Consider the following 23,033-nt stretch of genomic DNA (forward strand, 5'->3'; position numbering starts at 1 on the left):
TCAGTCACTTTTAGGCCCATGCTGTGTCAAAACCCTGTGCCTGCCTGAAGCAGGCGTAAGGATTGAAGCAACATTGTGGAGATAGGGCCCCCAGAGCATTGCTGGAGCTGCGTCGCGCTTGCAACGCAACTCCAGCAGTGCGCTGCTTTTATGGCACAGATGTGTGACGCATCTGCGCCATTTTTGCCCCATGGTGTGCCGCATTAACAATCCTGGGTGGCGGAGCTGCGGCGCACAATAACTGACGCATCCCTGCTAATATGCAGGGATGCGCCAGTTATTGTAAATCTGCCCCACAGTATTTACAATATCATGCAGATTTTGCTGCGTTAAACACCAAAACGCATGTTATTCTCCAATAAGTCGCCATCAGTCGGTGATGGTAGTGTGATGTAGGGATGTGTCTGCGGGCTTTACTCAGAGTTCTATTAATAACGTTTATTACTTTGGAGAAAAGAACTGCTGGGCGAGACCCACTAATAACCTGTTCGTGTAGTCCAGCCTACAGAGGACCAGTGCAGGAACCAATGTTTTGGCTGTCAGCAGATGTTCATGAGGTCCTATCCTGCCTCGCTGCAGCAGAGATGTTGGCCTTGATTCCCAGGGTCCTCTATGAGCTGCTCCTTCCCAGGTCTATAGCAGTCAGGAGGGTTGCACATTTTTTATAATAAGGTGAATGCGAATCGCCGCCTCAAGGTACCATTCCTGCCGGATCCGCACCCACCAAAAATGGGCATCAAAATAGGTGAACTTCAGGCGGTCATTTCACAGCGGTCCATGGACCACTGCAAAAGTACCAGTTGCTAGCAGATTCAGTAGGTCGGGCAGTTTGTATCATTCCGACTAGAAATCAACACATTTATGTAGTTCACTTATAAAGGAGACTAATGCATTATTTTGCTGTATTTTGCTTCTGAAGGAAAAATGTAAAAAAAAATATTTCACAGAATTCTGCTTTCACTAATCTTATTGCCCAATCGTGGCGGTGTGATAAATTCCTGTATAGTCTCCTTGCTGTCCCTTGTCCCTTCTATTACATTTGAGGTATATTTCCCCCAAGCAGAGCCCTGTTGCCCCAGCATAATCCTCTCTTTAAGTCGAGATCTCAGCAATGAAATCCTCTTTTTCTTCTAATCCTGCCTGAGGCCGCTCCAAGGTTAACTGTTGCAAGTCCCTGAGGGAGCAGGGCATCACGACTAATGCATGGTGTGGTAGCAGGGACTTCTCTACTTCACTTCCGGTCTAGACTGTACACCTACTGTACCTACCATCCCTCACTCCCATTGGTGGCATCCTCAAATGGAACCAGGGATGGCTCCACCGCTATGGTGGTGGAGCGTCGCCGCACTGCTGAAACGCAACAGTCCAAAGAAAAGTAAAATTACAATAAATCTATTATATTGTCATTTTATTTTTACTTCCAGCTCGCCGAGTCAAGGGTGGGGTGGGGCAAGGCTGCAACGTCACACAACAGGGGAAGTGATGGTAGGTACTAAACGTGCGCATGTCGGTTTGGCCGGCCGTCCATGGCTTTCCAGACCAACATGCGCACTTGGATATCTTCAGGCTGTTCCTTAGAGATATCCTAGTGTTCAGGGGCATAGGCTCCAAGACCATGCTGGACCGCAAAACCGTCCCGCTCCACCCAATCCCAGTGCTTCTCTCATGCTGGGAGAAGCCCTGGGATTTGGTGGAGTCTGGGAACCTGTGCCCATGGGAATCGTAGGAGCGGCGCGTTGTGGGAGCAGAAGATCGCGGCCGACGGCAGGAAAGGAGAGTTCGTATTTTTTATTAATATTATTTTTTTCTCCCACACCACCCTACCCACCTCAGAATGGCAGCCGCCCCTGAATGGAACCAAATGCAAAGTCATTGATAACAGGGCCCACATGAGCCCAGAGTAAGGGCACAGCACCATCGCCCAGAGAGCATCATTCACTGCGCCCACCCAATACCCCTGGATGACTGATCACACTCACACGTTCAAGGAAAAAGAACACAACACTGCACCCTCCCTATGAAGCTCCTCTACTGCAGATTGCATCCCGTGGCTCTCAAAGTGCCACAAGGCCAATGAGCTGGTAAAATCTTCACCATATAATAAGTGCATACCATAATATAACCTAATCCAAGGGAATGGAATCCAGTTCTATAGAGTCCACTCAATCTGTAGAACTCAAAGGAATCTTTCAGCAGAGGTACTACTAAGGATGGTGATGTATATTTTATGTCCTGTGCAGTAAATCCAATCTGCTGCTCTGTGGAGAAAGTGTTGAAAAGAGCTATAGAGTGATCTCTGCTTGGCGCTATACTCACTGATTACATGGAGGTAGCATTTAAAGTACTAACTCCAAAATCGCTACAAACTCAAAAGCTTAGAAATCTCAAGATTTGCATCCAAACATCTTTTAAAAGGCCACTGTAAAGTATTAGGGTATTTTCTAATAAAGGTGCAACAGTGTGACAAAAGCTAATGTATACTCTTTTGGAAGTCGTGAAAATTGTTTTGAAAGAAAGTGGCTGATTCAGAGTTTGGTGGGCAGAGGTAAGTATGTCGGTTTGGCGGAGTACTTTACACCTGGACTTCAGAGTGTCCGCCACCCGTCAAATTTAGAGGTGATCACCAGCCTTCCGGAAAACGGTAAACACTGGCAGGACCTGCTAGTGTTTGGTCTTCCTGTAAATGTCATACAAGTTTGACGGACTGCACTGTCCATCAAACATTTGACATGTGTTTGTTTTTCTTAAACAAAATCCCAAAGCTGGATTTTGTTTTAGGGAAAAATAAACCTAATGACCCCCATGTAGGAGAGTAGGGTCTGCTATCCTATGGTCACCCCAAATTTTTGCTTTTTGCTTCACTGGTTTATGACTTAATGTGGCTGTGGGCCTGCTAATCAGACCCACAGCCTGCTGTTCTCTCTCTAAATTACTGCCAATGCACTTTAGGTGCATTACGAATTGGAACTGGTTCACCTTATTGGCCCCTGTAGTAGTGTACCCTAGGTACCCAGGGCATAGGTGTATCCAAGGCCTACCAGGGGCTGCAGCATGTATTATGCCACCCCTGGCCTGGCCTCCATAGTTGACACAACTGGCTGATCACTCAGCTGGGGTAAGTTGGTGTAAGCACCTCTTATTTAGGTACAGTATGCCTGTGCCTAACCCTAAACTGGACACATATGTTCCTATCAGCCACTCCTATGGAAGGCCTCATCAATCCTGGAGGCAGAGTGCTTGGAAATATGTGAGATGGTGCTCTAGTATGAGCTGAGCCTGTCTGCAGCTGTCGGGAACCACTCCCTAAGCTGTTCCAGGATATTGCCATACCATATACTCTTAAGTGCATTATAATCCTCGCGGTTAAATGCTATCTTTGGTTTGGCTTTATCAAAACATGTCGAGTAAGGTGTCATACGAATTGGAATACTATCCCCTCGACAGTTCTGTCGACGGGGATAGCATTCCACCCTTCTAGAGGGACACGACATGTGTGTAGCCTTAACCCCGGTTAAAGTTAACCATAGCCTCAGCATCGCAAAATGGATGCTGCCACCACAGACACGAGTCTGGCCTCCTGCTGCTGACCGAAACTCGGCAGATGGTGGCCTGGACAAAGGGTTTCCTGCCTTGGGAGGTGCGAGCACCACACCAGACAGGGTTTTGTGTATTGGGTAGGACAGGCCTGAATAGAATCAGACATGCCCGGGGCACACAAGGTGTCCCCGTGCATAGGCCAGTCCAAACCGGTCCTGGGACTTTACAAACCTAGGCCTGGCAAGGAGCTGGACAAAGGAAAGGGGGTGTAACCGCCCCCCTTCCTGGTTCCTCCCAGAGGAGGGACCTAGTAGGTGATCCACCCCTCAGATTGGGAATAAGAGTGGGAGCAGTGCCATTGCACAGCGGATCATCCTGAATCAACTTTAAACAAAGAAGAAGACTGGACTTCGACATTCTGCTGCACAGAAGACTGAAGAGAATCTCCCTTGTGGCCTAGGAGCGGCCACCCTGTGAACACAGGCACCAACCAGCAACTCGACGTCTGCTTTGCTGCCGCCTCCCGCCGGAGCCTGAGCCCAGAGCCCGACAAGACCCAGACCCCCAGACTTCTCAGAGCCCGATCCACAGTCCCTGCAAAGAAGGGACCCGTGGAGGCACCGAGTGACGTGGGACCGGACATCTTGGAAGACACTCGAAAAGCTGACTGCGCAGCATCTGAGGCATCCTCGACGTTGTGCTTTGGGGACTGAGAACCACCACCACCGAGCAGCCCTTGCACCGAAGATCAGTCCCCCAGCATCTCCACGCTTTTGCATTGTGCCACTCGACGCACCATCCCGGCCACTAGCCACGTGGTCAGCGGCCATCTTGGCGACGAAACTGACGAACTACACAGCGGGTCTGGTTGCTCCAGACTTGCCCAAGCTCCTGTGAAAAGGAGCACTCGCTCTGACCTTGCTGGTCCGAGTGTTAGGCATCTTTCGATTCCTGCGTGGCTTGCATTAGCCAAGGCCTGTTTGCTCCGATCAGGCCGCCGATACCGCCAACAGTGAGAAGCCTGCGTGGGACAGCTCGTGACCGACTCCTGGACATCCTCGACCCCCGGTGTCCACGTGGCTGCAGAGAGAAGCTACCCGACAACGCCTGTTTGCACCCGACATCGCCTGGTTCCAATCTGGTTCCACAGTAGTCACTGGCTAGTGACTTTGAACATTGTCCCCTCTGCTTTCAGGTCTTCACAACTTCAGATCCACCCTTGGATCCACCGGAACTCTTCACATCGAGCCGCCTGCAGCATCTTCAGCTCCAAGCACCATCGACCAGCGTGACGAAACCCGACACTACTTCGACCCTGTGCACCCGCTTCCTGTGGGTGAGGTAACTCAGCTCCGCCGGTGTTCCTACACTGGTACACATCTCAAGGGCCTGTGTCTTACGTTTCAGCGTTCTAGGTCACTCGGAAGGTTCCTAACTATTTAACTTTGTACTTTTTACGCACCATAGACTTTACATTGGAAAGTGCTTGCACTTTGAACATTGCACCTGAGTCCCGCGGGCCTTTCCCGACTTAGTCACTGCTAGTCTCGAATAGCTCCAGCGATTCCCAAGGCCCTAGGCCTGTTCCCTTTCTGATTGGTATCTCTTATACCACTTTCTTAGTATATGGTTTAGGTGGCCCCTAGGGCTCATCCATATTGTGCAACTTTTGTGTATTTTAAACTGTCTTGTGATTTAACGCTTGTGCTTCTGTGCTCATAAAGAGTCCAGGGGACTTTATAGTTAATAAATCAATATACATTTTCAATATATATCTGTGTGGTGTCCTTTTCATTTGGTATTCAAGGGGGTTGTGTATGGTAATACAGCTGGCTTCACATGCCTTTCAGAGTTAAGCCTAAGACTGCTTAGTCCACGTTACCACTAGGATAACTGGTCTACAAGGTTGATTTACAACCAATCATCATAAGGGTTGCTTGGCATGGTACAAAGTGATCACTAGAATTAGTGAGCATTATATACCAGGCCAACTTCTCACACCCCACATCATAGGAGTTTGCTCCGATGGTGTGAGGGTCACTCTAAACGCTAAATGCAGCACACATCTAAGTTGCAAAACATCATTTTTTTGATGATTGTGTATGAACAGGAAGGATAACTTCCTGCACATAAACATACAATGGCGTTTTTCTGTTTCTGTGTGTGCAGCACAACACAGCACACATGGAAACAGCAAAAACGAGGAGAAATAACATTTCTCTTCGTGGCGCCAGGGTAAGACCTGGTTTTTCCTGGTCTTAATTTTGGCGCTGTCCCATATTTACACCACCCTTGTAAATATGGGGCAACGTCAAAATCGCTGGGTGTTCCGGTCGAGCGCCAACCACAACTTCAGTTGCCCGCCCATTTCACGCTAAGTATAGCGTGAATAAGGCAAATTCCCTATCATCACCACAACATCGAGAAAAGTGAAGTCGTGGTGATGATAGCTCTTGTAATGGTTCCAAAATGCCAACTACGACACACACCGAGCATTTATTAATTTCAGTATTCTTTTCCCAGCCATCTGCACCCCTGTTGGGCACTGTGAGAATCATAGCATGCTTGAAATCATACAAATCGTTTTTCTTTGTCCTTGATTTTGTCTTAACTAGCACTTCCATCATACAAATGGCCATATAAGAATTTCAATTCTAAAGAGGACCCCTACTTCCTGTACTCTTTATTGAGAGGTGTCTGAGTGCAGGGGTCTATGCTGCAGAAGACGCCACAGAGAGCCATGAACACACCCATGCTTTCCTCTGCTACTGCTGCTTCTGTAGCCAAGACATGAAGTTAGCAAGGCTTTGATGTAAAATAATTTTTTTGGGGCCTTCAGTTCTTGAATATTTTGTGAAACTTGAAGTAGGACATTGCTCTAATATACTGTCACTTAGGTGTGTCTATCAGTGTTTCTAGTCTATGTACTGTAGTTGCACTCACTTACAGATGAATACAATCAATGTAATGGGGTCGATGCACATATAGGCTATCCTGGTGAGATCACAAGAACACGTAGGGTGTGTTGTTTGGGTGTTGATGCAGAGGTCGCACCAATCTTTGTTCCCCCTCCACACTTATCTCTGCTTCTCTGCTTTGTAAGAGAGCATCCTGCACCAGGCGGTCACACTTCTTCTGACCAGTTCTCTGTTTTTGTACTTTGACAGGTGTCTGTGACAGCTCGAGAAGATGTGCCTTCCTTTGGACCCCCTCTGCCAAACCCTGCAGTGTTCCAACATGTAAGTATTTACTGTCCATCTGACCCATCAACAAAGGGGTGGCAGAGTGGTCCATTCCCTTCGGTTCAAATATTGTCCCTGCAGGGCTGCTGATCAGAGATTGTTGGGTGGAACTTCATAATTCATGAGTTGCCTGTGAGGCTGACCCATCTTCACCTTAAACTCCAGTGATTGATGCCTGTGCACAAGTAAAGAACATCCTTTTAATCCATCGCCAATTATTAATGATGCACATATAAAGGACATCTGTTTAATATCATGACCTGTTTCATAAATTGTGATTCAAGCAAGAAATAATCCTCATACAGGGAAAAGCAGGTGCCAAGCAGTGAAGTTGCAGTGAGGTGCCTACATTTGCAAAGGGGGGCAGTGGTGGGATTGTTGTTGGGCCTCCACAGTAAATAATGTGGTGCACTAAAGTGAATAGTGCCGCTTTTTTATCAATTGTACAAAACCACAAGGAGGCGCTTTAAAGGGATGAGACCTTGCTGCAAGTGGTGGCTATTAGAATCAATGAACACCACTCCTTCAGCACATACAGTCACTGTTCCCTGAGCACAGCATCATGGCGTGTACTAGCAGTCAGCGAGAGAGTCCACGTGTACATCGATATATAGGCAATGCAGCTGTGATTACATCATTACGGAAGTCACATTATTGTCAAACCACCAGAGCACCTAACATCAACATTTAAATGCCAACAATATGCACATATTACTTAAAGAATTGTTCATTACTGTTCCTAAATATTTCTAAACTTCAGAAGTCTAAACTGGGAACATTTTCAAGATGATAACACGTTTTATGTATAAGTTAATATTATATAACGTGGGTCGAACAGTAAAGCATATATTATTTATATCACAAAATTGCAAACTTTGGATCTGTAACATTTACTACACAGACTTAACCGACAGGATGTTATAATGGAAGTCTTAAATACTCAGTATATATATAGGAGCAGTACTCCTCCTTACAGCTCTTTCAACTCTTCTCCTTGGCAAAGGTTCTTCTTGACTACATAAGTGATCTAAAGTTCTGAGGTTTTAGGTCTATTATTTATACCCCATTTTCTCTTTGTAGTCTTCGTTACAAGAGTCTCTTGGCTCAGTAAAAAAAAGTTCTGTCCTCTCTGATCCAGCGTCAACCACAGCAGGTGGAGACATCATTGTGTAGAGCAGACACAGCCTATTCAGGTGCTAGTGATAACTCCTGCCACCACTCTAAATCCAGACAGGATCTATTCAGCCTAGCGATGAGTCACCCAGCAAGGTAGGACACACCTCAACCCCCCTTGTGACTGTCTAGACTGACTGCACATCCCCAGTTCCTGTCACTCCAAAACCATATGGTGAAAACTCAAACAGGCAGAGGAACACAGGATGGTTAATCAAGTACATTTTCAAACACACAGTTTAAAAATCACCATCTCTAAAAGGTGTGTTATTAAATTCTGAGTTCAGAGAGCCTAAACTCCAAATCTACATCTTGTCCCAATTGAGAGTTACACATGTAACATGTTACAGTGAAGCTCCAATGATAGCCTATGAGACAGACAACCCTTCAACAGTGAAAAACGAAATACACAGTGTTTCACTATCAGGACTTTTAAAACACACTTATATATGTCATAACATTTACATACACTGCACTCTGCCCATTGCGGTGCGTTGGGCCTACCAGACGGGTGCTTTACATGTAAGAAAAGGGAAGTTTAGGACCTGGCAAGTGGGTGCAATTGCCAAGTCGACACGGCAGTCCAAGAATGCACGCTCAGACACTGCAGTGGCAGCTCTGAGACACATTTATAGGGCTACTCAGGTGAGTGGCACAACCAGTGCTGCAAGCTCACTAGTAGCACTTGATTTACAGGTCCTGGGCACACACAGTTCACTTTACTAGAGACTATCCCAGTAAATCAAATATGCCAATTGTGGATAATCAATCATAACCAAAATGTACACACTGAACACTTGCACTGTGACACTGATCTGCAAGGGTAAAGTGCACAAAGCATCTAAGCCAGCAAAAACGAAACCCAATACACAGTCCAAAATGCAGGAGGTAGAGCAAATGTCAATGGAAACCACGCCAAGGATGCAAAGTCTAACAGGAAGTTTTGTCAACTGAGCGGGGCGGCCATAAAACCCCTGTGCCTTAGTCAAACTGCTACTGAAAAGACACCAATGCAATTTGATCTTGATTACTCAACACTCCCCAGATGGACTAAGGTTTGTATGGCACCTTAAAAATCCAATCTAAGTCCTGACAGGGATAGTAAAGTTGCATCAGGGACTGTTTCTTAGTTGTCTAGCTGATAGTGTGAATGAGCAAATTGCATCCCATTATAATAGTTTAACACATTGTGTCAAAGAGTCCCTGTTTAAGCCTTATGGCCTTGATAATGAGGGCATTGTTCAGCGGCCAACCATAGGAAGGGGCTATTTGCCACCCTCAGGGTATTGCCCGAGATTCAGCAGGCAAGTCGATAATACAAATCTACCCTCAAATCAAGGAAAGATGAGCTGTGCAAAAGGGATTGGGAATTATGGGAAACTGCGTCTTTGGAGAAGGACAGCAGGTTGATCTGAAATATGTTTTAGTCTGAGGTCTTTTTTTAATCTGCTATAAGAGGTAGTAAATTAAGAAATGGGTAATTATGAATAACTTTTTCTCTTATGACAATGGAGGATAACTACGATATGACATATGAATTGTTTTAATTTCCAATTTTGAAGAGTTTTTTTTTAAGATGTACTGTAATTTTTTTTTGTGTGTATATTTTGTTATTCGCGTATTTTATGAATTGGTAATTTATTTTTCTTGTGCACATTTATTCCATGACTTCTTTCATGACCAAATTAGGTCGAAAAAAGATGTGTTTGATTAATTGAAAAAGAAACGAGGGATAGAACAGTATTTATGTGTTGTAAACAACCATATATGTATTTTTTTTAAGGAGTTTTACATAGCACGAACTTGACCTGAAGGTATCGGGTATCAGAGCTCTTTACACGAGCACCAGTTCCGTTACATGAGGACACATTATTTTTTATTAGGCAGAAGGAGATTAAGTGATTTGCCCAGAGTCACAGGATGTTGCGTGTCCTTGCAGAGACTTGAACCCGGTTCCCCAGATTTGACTTTGACCGCCTTAGCCGTTAGGCCCACTCCTCTTCTCAAACCTGCTTATTGAATGAGTGAAGGCAAATGTGAAGTTATTACAGAGCAGTAATAAATCAGAGTGGTAAGAACATTGTGGAATTAAAGTCAAAAGAAGTAGATGAATTACCAGAAAAAACAGAACACAAGTGATACACCAAAAGAGAGGAATGATGCAGAGAAAGGAGTAAAAGATCATTCAAAATCAATGACTGGGAGTTCTGAAGCCTGTAGGATCTATTGAGATGTCCCTATGTTGGCGTTGCACAAGAGGGAGGATGAGGACAGCTTCCTTAGACAGTGAAAGGGCATTGTTTCCATTCATGTGGCTGGAGGGTGGAGGTTCTGACACTGAGTGAGGAGGATGGAGACAGGGCATTGAGAGCTGCAATTTGGTAGTTGTTAGGGGTAAGAGTTGTGAGTGCCATTCCGGTTGTGCAAATTTAGGAAGAAGTTTCTATGTCAGGCCTGCCCATTTGTCAGTCCCTGATTGCTGGTGAAAAAGGCTGATGACAGCCAGGTGCAAAAACCTCACAATTCATTGTACATATTTTGTGAGACACTAACTCGAAAACAGCATCAGTGCTACCTGCTGTGGTGAGCTTCACTTTGCACAAGCGCTGTATCTGGAGAACAGCTTGAAAAAGACACTAGATAGAGATAACAACCCCAAACTGGTTCTGAAGTTGGAGACAGTGGATCCACATCCTATGTCTAAAAAATGTGTATAAAAGTGGGATCCAAACAAGCTCAAGTCCAGTCCAAAGCTCTTTATGACCAAGGAAGGTAGTGCTCCACAGAATACTTGAAAGATTGATGTGTGACCTAGACTGAAGCCTGGCTGACAGAGGGCTTATTAATGCATGATCAAAGGTTCTTCTTTTTTCAATTTCAAAGCACTGTGTTGGACATTGAGTTATTGTGTGTCTTAAGGAAGTGTTGAGTTCTGAAATCATACCATCCACACTAAGGGGCATATTATCAACAACTAGCTATATTTATCGCTAAATGAGCTAAGCGATATTTTTTTATCACCACGCATTGCTGGATTTTATCGCAGAGATACCTAGCTATTTGCATCCAGCGATATTCAGGTATTATCGCAAATAGGGACTAAACCTGAAATCCCACCTCCCATTGGAAATGCAGGCTAAGAAGTAGTCTGAGCAGGTGTTAGGTTTTGGTGATAGTCGCGCTTAGCGTGAATTGTTTTAGTGCTTTGCCTGCCTTGCTAATAGGCGATAGCTGTGTTAGCGACTGCTTTCAGTCGCTAACAGGTCAGGTACACCCACTTTGCATGTCATTAGCGATAAATATCGCTGACATGCAAAGTGGGCCCCAAACTGGTCGCTATCGCCTACAAGCTGTCGCTAACTGCTGTTAGCGGCAGCTTGCTAATAGGGCAATAAAATTATCCCCGCTTTTCGGGCGAAAACGGCCGCATAAGCGGCGATAATCTCATATCGCCCGCCTTGATAATATGCCACTGAATCCCTGAGGAGCCTGTGAGTGCTTGCCCTGACTACCCTGAAATGTAAGTGTTGAAAGGGTTGTACTTAGTGCGGTCTGCAGACTGTCGTAGGACAGGCCCAAGGACACCAATGGCAAATCACCTCAAAACACATGGTTTGGGGCCAGAACCCTTTGTCTGTTTTGTGGACCTCAAACAGCATCTGATAATATTTGATTGTTATCCAGTCTCCTCTTTCTAGCCATATTTGTACAGAGCTGTGTAGCGAAAATTAGCAAAGGAAATAAACTCATTGATGAATATAGTTTAGGCTTCTGATATGGTGTACTATCATCTGCAAAACCATGCCTTAAAGAGAACAAATGTTGTCATGTGTTACTTCTATTATAATCAATTTCTTAAAACTTATGTACCAGGCCTTACCTATGTTTGTATTTCTTTATTTTTAAATCTATTTCCAGAATCCTGAATTCAGGGAATTTTTACTTACAAAACTCATCAATGGGGAAAATGCCTGCTGCAAGTCAGACAAGTTTGCTAAACTTGAGGTAAGGAGACCTTCAAGTTAACTATAATATGAAATGAAAAATACATCTTTTGATCACTTGTCACTGGATAATCCCCAACAGGAGGTGTTAAAACGGCCTTATTACATTGCAGGGACCAGATGGTGTGCTATCATATCCAAAAGTAAAAATGGTTTAGGATGTATATTGTGGAAAAACTATAGATACATTTCATGTACGAATTTAACATTTCAGAATATACTAAAGCATCACCAATAGATTCATAATCAATAATATTTGTAATGCTGCTATTGATCGAATATTATGCAGTACACAACAGTAATCTATAGTTTATGAGGTTATGAATTTAGGTGTAGTCATTTCTCATGGCTAACAATATTTTCACGAATATGTGTTCTTTCTCCCTTCAAAGCACAATCGATAATTCTGAAAAGAAAAAATGTCTACGCAGTCACCACCACATTTTATGCTTTTGACACTGCATATAATCTTACCATGGTTGTCACTGCACACACAAATGCCAAGGTTACCTACCCAAGATATGTTGAAATCGGCTGTTGCCATTACCCCAAATTACTCACTACAGATGTTCTATTTCAGACAATAAAGTCCTAAATTCCAGTGGTGGTTAGCAGTGCTAAAATATGGTGGGCAAGATGGAGCCAAACTCACCATAAATGCATCACCCGCCTGGTGCAGCCTTCTCCCCCGGCATCCACGAACAGGAATAGATTGACTTCCTTCCTGCCCAGTGGAATGCAAATCCAATCAAGCCTGGAGCTGCTCTTATGCCGTCTTCAGCATGAGAGCAGCTCCAGGATTGGCTGGAGCAGGCTAACCCAGCACCCATTTTGAGGCTGGGGGCCTGTGCCAGCAATCCCTTGACTATTTCACAGCCCTGGTATTGCTGGGTCTGCAGTGCGCATGTCAAGCTAGCTGCCACAAGACAGCTGGCCAATCCAACATGCGCACTGAAAGAGGCAGGGTTCTTCAGCCTCGCCTCTTGCCCTCACATTTGCGGTTTACACAGCGCAAGGTGAGGGCAAAATAAAATGGCAGGAACCGGCTGAGTCCACTGGCCGCCCTTAACATTATGTACAGGTGGATCACCTACACTGTAATTAAATAGAGCATCAGAAGCGTTTGCATTCAAAATCTTTTCTAAGAGATTGCCACCTCTTTGCCTCTGGAGCATAGTTACGTAGACTGTGGCTGAGCTGCTCCAAATAACATTGACCTTCGATTTAACGGCCAATACTCAATATATGGAAACATTGGGACTTTTAGAATGTTGACGTGGAATATCATCTAAGTGAGAATGGAGTTAAAACTTGCATATGCTCCAGAGATCTACTTTTAATCTGCATGTTCTCTGACTGATGAAAGCTTGTACTAGTTTGGGCTGCTGGGAATGGAAGATTGCACTTGTTGCCTGCTGTGGGAGTTGCCTGCCTGCTTCAATACTGCCACCTGTACCAAGTCTGTGAGAAAGCAAAACTACTACAGTCTGATTAGTATGTGTCCTGTGATAAGGAAAACTTACACTGCGGCTGTGCAACCTATATTTGTGCTCTGCAGGAGAGAAGCTTGCACTATTTCTGCAGAAGATGTACCTGGTCTATGAAGATGGGGTGTTTTCACTGCTGAGTGAAGGTGTCTTATAAAAAAAAAGGATATGTAGTATGCTTTTGCATAGTTTGCCCTATAAACAGGGACTTTTGCACAATAGTTGATGTGAGTTGTTTGTAGTCCTTAGGAAGTTCTTGTCCAGAAAGAGGAAATATTTGAGTGCCAAAACATGTTAACCGATAAGAGAAGCAAGGTCTGTTATAAAACCTTCTGTTTTTAACCCCTTCCATGCGCCGCAAATACTGTTGTGGCATGGGGGAGTAGGGGGTGAGCGCGGCGCCTCCGTGCTCATGACGGAACAGTGCCGTCATGAGTCACGGGCGGCGTCTGCTCATGACGGCGTGGTGCCGTCACGGCCCGCTCAGTAATTCGCCTGCACAGGCGGGGAATTAATGCCGTGTGGGAGGAGTGGCAGCCGCATGATGGAACCACGCCGTCATGAACACACGCCACCCATGGCTGATGACGGCGTGGTTCGCCATGAGCACGCAAGGGGTTAATCTTGCATGTTGGAGACGCTAGTAATAAGCATTATTAGGTCACAAACATAGCTCTGAGAGTTTAACAAATGGAGAACATAGAAGCCAATACTTTACATAAACTAGATAACACATAACAAGGAGACTGCAGAACCAGTGAATAGTAGCACTCTTGGAAGTTCACAATAGTAGTTGTGGAACTCACTGATATGAATGTATGGTATTTGTGTTAGAGATTTGACTCTTTCTTCCAGGTGTGTTGTGCTTTTTATATGCTAATGCATGTTTACTGAAAGTGTACAACAATACTTTAACTATTCTCACTCTCTCTTTAGTGTGTTAGCTAGTTTTAATGTACCTGCCCTCTATAAGTGCAATAATTGTGTTATGTTCCTCCTGCTACTGCCACCAGCCCTTTACTTTTTCTTTGCATTAGGGAGAGCTGCACCACGCCTGCCCATGTTTTAGCTTTGCTATGAAGCCCAGTATAAAACTTTCCAATACACAAAATACAGAGCAAATTATGTTGCCAACACTGGTTGTAACAAAGTGCGTGAACAGAAAGAGTGACCCTCACAGAACATGTGAGCAGGTGAACGGTTCTTTGCTTGAAAGAAGCAGATTTTGAAATGGACCTGATGACTTTGTAACATTTTACAGCTTACCTGACAGGTGGCTCCGTGTCAAGTGTAATACCTTCGGCCAGTTCTGGTATTTGAGTCAACATCACTTTGGATTCTGGGTTTTTAACCCATGCAGAAAGTGGAAAGGCAAAAATAGAAGCCCCACAATGCAATACGCTGCTGGCTGAATAGCGATGAATGGCTGATATGTCATAGTGCATTTGACAGAGCAGTAAAATGCAAAAGAACATTTCCGTCCTGACTTTCTCCGTTTTTCTTGAAGGTTAATCAGCCCGGTGGGGCAGAGGGCAGAGATAGCCTTTCAAATGCAAATAGCAAAACCTTTCTGCTAACTGGTTCACATGAACGCTCTTTGGGGAAAAATGGCATGCAGAAAGCGCATTGTTTCCAAGAACAATGCCAGCAGAAAGGGAGAAACAGAGTGCTGGCATCCATCTTACAGCGCTTCTGCCTGTGACTTGCCTTGAAGTGGTTTATTACGTTCTGTCCTATGAGGGCGGCCAGGGTCCAAGTCCAGAAGTTAGTAATCTGGAAGCTACCAGTGGTGGCTGGTGACATTTGAAAGCGGTGAGGCATAATAGTTTGGGGTGATGGCCTATAAGAATGCTGGAAGGTTAACCTCTTCCATGCTCATGACGAGCTGAGCTCGTCATGAGCCACGGCGCTCCGGTGCTCATGACGAGCTCAGCTCGTCATGGCCCGTGGAACGCTCAGGTGCGGGGAGAATTCCCCCGCAGTGCTGAACGGTCCACGGAGCCAATGCACCTGTGACGAGCTGAGCTCGTCATGAGCACAGGACCACTGTAGCTCATGCGGGCGCTGTGCATGCCCCACCCCTCCCCCCCCAGCACAGCGGGGGGATAACCCCCACAGCGAAGGGGTTAATAAAGCAATTGTAGTTAGGACATCATTAGGGCACAAAAGAATTTAAGCCTGTAATGAGTGACACTGGCTGAGACTACTATGCATATTATGGGGCTGAAATGACTGGATTCTCAGACCAAGAATTACCCACTCACCTAGATGCAACCAACCCGGCCAAAACCTAACACCATCCCTTCCCAAGTCCTATTTACAACAGTTCCTGAGTACTTACCCGGGAAAGGGGAATTCGCAATATGCAAGCTTATACCATCAAAAATACTGCTAGATCTAAGGGATTACTAAGAATAGTCACTAGTAACTACGGAATTCCATGTCTCATCCTATGATCTCACCTTATAGCCCCGCGACAATCTGGCCCGGGCTATTCTACCCTTCTTCTCATATCGGAGAGCAGCTCACTCTACCACACCAACCACAATTGGTGTTCTCATTAACGCCCTATCTTGAGCGATCTCATTACACACCAATCACAATTGGTGTTCTCATTAATGCCCTATCTTGAGTGATCTCATTACACACCAATCACAATTGGTGTTCTCATTAATGCCCTATCTTGAGTGATCTCATTACACACCAATCACAATTGGTGTGCTCATTAACGCCCTATCTTGAGCGATCTCATTACACACCAATCACAATTGGTGTGCTCATTAACGCCCTATCTTGAGCTATCTCATTACACACCAATCACAATTGGTGTTCTCATTAATGCCCTATCTTGAGTGATCTCATTACACACCAATCACAATTGGTGTTCTCATTAACGCCCTATCTTGAGCGATCTCACTGTCCTATTAATACCTTCTGCTCTCTCTCTATTGGGAAGTTTGAAAGTACCTAATATTTACTGGGAGTATCTTCTATCTTATATGAATTGTTATCCCTCATGTGATAGATAGGAGATCCGATCCTCTCACACAAGAACTGCCAAATTGTTATACTTAAGAATTATTCCCTTACATAAAACTTACATAATTCTCCCGCATCAGTTACCTGTAGGAAGGGAATCGCCCATCCTTCCATACGCTAGCACCTAGCTGTAAAGAAAGGTTAACTTTATCATAGAATTAATACTCAAATATATATGTTCGTTACAAACTGGGGTCTCGTTATTACACAATAACGGACAAAGAAAACATTGTATTATAAAGTCACAATACTACCTAACAATCTAACTCCGATGCTCCCACCGTGGCCAGCTGCTGTTTCGTCTAAAACCCGAGCTCTGCTTACATTCCTCCGATAAGGGCCAGCTCTGACCGGTTCCTCTCCAGTGAACAACAGCTCATAACTAAAACATCACTCTTGACCTACAAGCGCCTCGAGCAGCCGAGGCAGGAAAGAAAATGGAGTCTCTCTTGTTTGGCCTTGTAGGCCCGAAAAAGGTGAAAGAGACACATAGCTCTATCAAAATACATACGCAAGCCCTACCAATAGGTAATATGATGTCAGAAATAAAGGATCTACCCTCTAATATAGGCCTTCAGGCCCGAAAGTGATGAAAGGGCATATTATTATGCCAAAGTCAGTAGGCTAACTCTAAGAATAGGCCGAAAATAGGGATCTATCCACTATACTAAGATGGTAGTAGACTGAAGTCACCATCACTCAGAAATAGGACAAAATATCCGGTCACTACAGGGGCCTCTGGTGGTCTTTTAATAAAAACACTTCTGAATTCCAAGAGCGTCTACGGTTGTATAATAAAGTAGAACACAAAAACAATTTAACTGTAAATATTACAGAAACACGCCAGGCCAGCTATGACTATATGACTGTTAACATTCCTCCTGACGTCCATCCGTCAGCTCACTGAGCCATCATTTCAGCCACTACACTACCGTATATTGTTTTCTTTATACTTGGGCAACAGTGTACTTGGATGTGGCCCATGTCGAAATTCAGAAACAAATATTAGAACATTAACAAAAATAAAAATTAAAGCCGAATCAAGATGAATGATGCGTTGATAGGGCACACGGAAAGTGTTGCTTCATGAGCGATTTTTCAGCTTCTCTTCTGCGCTCTTTGAAATAGTGACTTTCTAAATGTTCCACCAAAGGTTTTAGACCAGAGGTTGGGAGGCCAGGTTCAGGATCTGCCGGACTTGGAGGTAAGGACGTCTGTAACTAGTGTCCTGACCGGTTCATCTTTCAGGGGTACCACTCCAGTAAGGAGGGTGCAGATCTCTGGAAGGGGGTGCAGAGGTTGGGAGAGCCCGCCTCTTACCCCGGTGCAACCTGAGGGGTTAAACCCTAGGTTGGGAGAGTGGTGTTCTAAGGGCACCCCTCGCAGGAGGAGGAGGAACCCTAGAAGGAGGGTAGGGGGAGGAGAGCCTCTCCTGGGACTCCTGGTCCGCCTGAGCTGAGGGTGTAGACCCAATGCGGACAGGAAGAGTGGAGAATGGCTACTATGTACCAGGGGTTACTACAGTTTCTTCCGAGCCTCGAGGTTTTGGTTTCAGAGTACCCAGAGGGGGGACTGCAACGTCAGGGGCATTTTCTTTATGTTGCATAGCGGCCCTGGGAGGCAGTGGGCCACTCCCACGTTAATCCCTATATTTGGGGGGCATTTCAGGAGGTAGAGCAGCCCCGTCTGGCAGCGGGCCGCTCCCCCCCACAGTGGGCACACAGTTATTTTGAGCCCACAAGGCTCCAGGGGGAATCTTGTTTCTCGAGCCAGAGGGCTCCAACGTGGCACAATTTATTCACGGGGCTACTGAGAGCCCAGGCCACATTCCTATCCCCATCTGCCCAAGCACTTAGTGGGCAGCTGCTCCATTTAGGCCTATACCTCTGAATGTGTCCTCATGCATCATGTGTAAAGCTTCTGGCCTATACCTCTGAATGTGTCTTCATGCATCATGTGTAAAGCTTCTCGCCTATACCTCCGAATGTGTTTTTATGCATCATGTAGAAAGTTTCTTGCCTATACCTCTGAATGTGTTTTCATGCATCATGTGTAAAGCTTCTTGCCTATACCTCTGAAGGTGTTTTCATGCTTAGGAGGTTGTTTTTCCTAGTATAGGTTATGCTAGTGAGTCTATGATTCCCTGCGTGATATTTGCCTAAGGCGTTTAGGATTGCCTAGGTGGTACTTACCTTTTACCAGTGGTTACTGGTTGTGTGCTACATTTGCTATTTGGTGCTACAAGTGTTCTATGTGCTAAGCGTTATTCCTACAAAGTGCTAATTCTACCAAGTGCTAGTTCTAAAAGTGCTTATTCCTGACAGTGGCTCACGTGGCCCTGTCCCATGTATATAATCCCCTGTAAATTCCACCTGTGCCTGTTGGCACATTGTAAAGTGTGTGTTTCTTATCTAATGTGTTTGGTATAATACAAAGGCTATTTTTATATATAACCTTGTGTGGAGTTTCCTTTGTGGTGGGCCTTGGGTGTTGTTGCTGGGTGCGTGCGCAAATACTTAACCTACATTGCCTCCGAGATTAGCCTTACCACTGCTCGTGTCACGTTACCTAGAGGGTGAGCAGGGGGTATCTTTGGCGTGTAACTCCCTTGCCCTGACTAGAGTGGTGGTTTCTGCCTGGCTTTGGCACAAGCCTTAGCCAACCGGAAACCCCATTTCTATCAGCCAAGACCCGAATAATGCCATTAAAAAAAAACAAATGAATTGTTAAGCACATTGGGCCTCATCTTTGAGAAGTGACGCATCACTGCATGAAAGCAGTAATGCGTCACTTCTCAGTGCACCCTCCTTGCGACATGATGGATGCCTCATATTTACTGTATGACGCATCCTGACGCAATCAGTATTGCTGATGTATCTGTAGGCGCATTGCTGGAGTGTGTCACAAATGTGACGCAACTCCAGCAATGTGACCTTTCACAAGTCAAGTCAAGTCAAGTTTAAATTTGTATAGCGCACTACTCACCCAGAGGGTCTCAAGGCGCTTGAGGGCGGGGGGGAGGGAGCTTTACTTATCAAATATCCAAGTTTTTAGTTGTTTTCTGAAGGAGAGGTGGTTCTGTGTAAGGCGGAGGTGGGTGGGGAGAGAATTCCAGGTCTTGGCCGCTAAGTAGGAGAAGGGTTTCCCCCCATGGTGGATCTTTGGACGAGTGGGATTGCGGCGAGGGCTTGATTGGACGATCGAAGTTGGCGGGTGGGGGTGTAGAAGGACAGGCGCGTGTTGAGGTATTCGGGTCCTAGGTCGTAAAGGGCTTTGTGTGCGTGGGTGAGGAGGCGGAACGTTATTCTCTTGTTGACGGGGAGCCAGTGGAGGTCTTTCAGGTGGCCTGAAATGTGAGCTTGGCGGGGGATGTCTAGGATGAGTCTGGCTAAGGCGTTTTGGATGCGTTGGAGTTTTTTCTGTAGTTTGGCTGTGGTTCCGGCGTAAAGGGTGTTTCCGTAGTCCAGTCAGCTTGTGATCAGTGGATGGGTGACTCTCTTCCTAGTTTCGGTGGGGATCCAACGGAAGATTTTTTGAGCATGCGCAGGATGTTGAAGCATGATGATGAGACGGCGTTGACTTGTCTGGTCATCGTGAGGGAGGAGTCTAGAATGAAGCCCAGGTTACGTGCGTGGTCCGTTGGTATGGGTGCGGTTCCCAGGGCCGGTAGCCACCATGAGTCGTCCCAGGCGGAGGGGGATGATCCTAAGATGAGGACTTCCGTTTTGTCCGAGTTCAGTTTTAAACGGCTGTTCTTTATCCACTCGGCTACTTCTTTCATCCCTTTGTGTAGGTTGGTTTTGTCGGTGTTTGGGTCTTTGGTGAGGGAGAGGATCAGCTGGGTGTCGTCTGCATAGGAGATAATGTTGAGGTTGTGTCGGCACGCAATGGGTGCGAGGGGACTCATGTATACGTTGAAGAGGGTAGGACTGAGTGAAGATCCTTGGGGTACGCCGCAGATGACTTCGGTGGCCTCTGATCTAAAAGGGGGGAGGCGGACTCTCTGGGTTCTTCCAGCGAGGAACGAGATTATCCAGTCCAATGCTTTTCCTTGTATTCCGACGTTGCTGAGGCGTTGTATAAGGGTGCTCTGACAGACTGTGTCGAAGGCTGCGGAGAGGTCAAGTAGGATGAGGGCAGCTGTTTCACCGTTGTCCAGTAGAGTTCAAATGTCGTCTGTTGCTGCGATGAGGGCGGTCTCGGTGCTGTGTTTGCCTCGGAAGCCGGACTGTGAAGTGTCGAAGGATTTGTTGGATTCGATGAAGGCGGCGAGTTGACTGTTGACGGCTTTCTCAATGACTTTGGCAGGGAATGGGAGGAGTGAAATGGGGCGGTAGTTCTTAAGTTCAGTAGGGTCTGCTGTAGGTTTCTTCAAGAGGGCGCTGAGTTCGGCATGTTTCCAGCTTTCCGGGTAGGTAGCGGAGTTGAGGGAGCAGTTGATGACGTCTCGGAGATGGGGTGCCCCATGTGAAAAGGCCTGCACAGTCTTATGCCAGCTGTGAGGCAGGCGTAAGATATTGACGCATTTGCATCCTAGAAGTGACGCAGTGAAATCTTGTAGATTTCACTGCATCTCTTCTACGAGGCTTACTTACGTGGGAACGCCAACCCTGCATACATTATACCTGACGCAGGTATAATGTAGTGCAGGGGTTTACAAAGTGACGCATCTGCTTAGAATGCTTTCTCTGCTTGGTAACTTTTGTTCCCATCTTCCTCATTTGTGTGCTTACCATCATTTACTCTCGAGATTTGTTCAATGTGAAAAAATAAGTGGCGGTCCTCAAAAATGAGTGCGGGTGGCCTCCACCATCAACCACTGGCTCAAATTAAGCACTGTTTTTAATGTTTTCGTTCTTTACCCTAGGTATGAATATGCGCAGAGGCATATTTATGAGATGCTGATGCAGCGCTGTGCAGAAAGTCTCCATGCTGCACCACACTGCACCAGAGGAAAGTGGCAGGAATGCACCATATTATCCTAAATGGCACATTCCTATCCTTTTCCCCTTTTGCCGGTCCAGTTGTGGCAGCATAGCACCAATGCAGGCACCCTTACATCATGATTGTGCAAGGGTGCCTCCATTACATGCAGAATTGTTTTTGTGCAGGAAGACACACCTTCCTGCACAAAAGCTATCAATTCTGAGAGGCATTTTACACCTCACATGGGGAGGCGTAAGATTTTTCCGCATTCCCAGGTTTACAATTGCTTGTAAATCTGGCAATGGTTAAAAAACCATGGGCGATGCCTGCATGGATGGCCTCCCTTGCGCATAGTAGGTAACGCGGCAATTTGCGCTGTGTTGCATCACTCAAGATTAATGAAGGCATTCAAAGCCAAGCAATGTGGCTTTGCGCGACTTCATAGATCTGACTTAGAGGCTGGCGTCACACATGTACCACTTGGCGTGGTGAAAACATGACGCAAGCCTCTCTTAAATATGCCCTCAGATTTTATTTCTCTGTTATGTTTTGTTCTATTTTTTTAGTGCCCTGAAAATAGCACTAATTAAAAATGTGTTAACTAAAAGTGTGTCAATGGACTGGATTTTAGCACAGCTTTGAGAACAACTAGAGAACACTGTTCAAAATAGGATGTAAGATGTGCCACTGAAGAATTAATTTTCACTACTCTACTATGAATAAAATAACATTTTATATTTTTGAAGAGCTAACATAATTGTATTGAAAACTGTAGGTGTGAAGTTAAAGCAGTAAATTAACATATAAATACAGGTAGATTCATGAATGACTATTGAGGCAGCATCACCTGTGAGTATTTGAGAGGAGTTTGCAATGTGTATTCCATCGTTGTACTATTCACACTGCCTCAGTTGGACCACTGCACTACTCTAATCCATTACTGTCTATTTGTTGAAGGACCGGACGCGAGCAGCGTTGCTGGACAATCTCCATGACGACCTCCACGTGCACACGCAGGCCATGCTGGGTCTGGGACCTGAGGAGGACAAGCTGGAGAACGGAGGCCATGGTGGATTTCTGGAATCTTTTAAGGTAAGGAGAAGTTGTGATGGAACTACTGGAGGCTATCAAATGTTTCTGCCTTACTGCAGTTTGGGCAAGAAGACTAAAGATGCTTAACCCCTTCGTTGCTCATGACGAGCTCAGCTCGTCATGAGGCACAGTGGAGCTGTGCTGATGACGAGCTGAGCTCGTCATGAACAATGGGTAAACATCAAAGGTCAGCACAGGAGAAAATTTCCCTAGCAGCCAAGGTGTTAATACACCTCTTTCCCGTCAATGGCAATGCTTACACATGCCTACCTGTAATAAAATAGCAAGGTGAAATCCAGAATGAGCCATTCATGTCCTTCGGGGAGACCTGCACATTTCTAAGACTGGATAGAAACATACAGGGTGGAACAAATATGGATAGAAAAGACTGGATTTAGAAAGTCTTAGTGATATTTATACCATGTAATTTTATTTAAAAAAAACTCAGTTCACCCACAACTTTCATTGAGGTTATGCTGAGGGATAAATTCATAAATGCAACAAGACACCTTGTTGGTGCTAGGCAGCAGTTT

The 23,033-nt window shown here is 45.5% G+C and overlaps 1 protein-coding gene across 4 annotated transcripts in view; it reads left to right on the forward strand.

The window, feature by feature from the left end:
* Positions 1-23,033, forward strand: part of RAP1GAP2 (RAP1 GTPase activating protein 2) — a 1,533,685-nt gene that overhangs the window by 1,432,422 nt on the left and 78,230 nt on the right. For all 4 annotated transcript variants that reach the window (XM_086954529.1, XM_086954528.1, XM_086954531.1 and 1 more), the window contains 3 exons: positions 6,705-6,776; positions 11,871-11,957; positions 22,366-22,500. In XM_086954529.1, the coding sequence (XP_086810655.1) occupies positions 6,705-6,776; positions 11,871-11,957; positions 22,366-22,500 (294 nt within the window). The remainder of the gene's footprint in view (positions 1-6,704; positions 6,777-11,870; positions 11,958-22,365; positions 22,501-23,033) is intronic.

The sequence above is a fragment of the Lissotriton vulgaris genome, chromosome 2_1 (genome assembly GCF_964263255.1).
Source record: "Lissotriton vulgaris chromosome 2_1, aLisVul1.2, whole genome shotgun sequence".
Lineage (NCBI taxonomy): Eukaryota > Metazoa > Chordata > Amphibia > Caudata > Salamandridae > Lissotriton > Lissotriton vulgaris.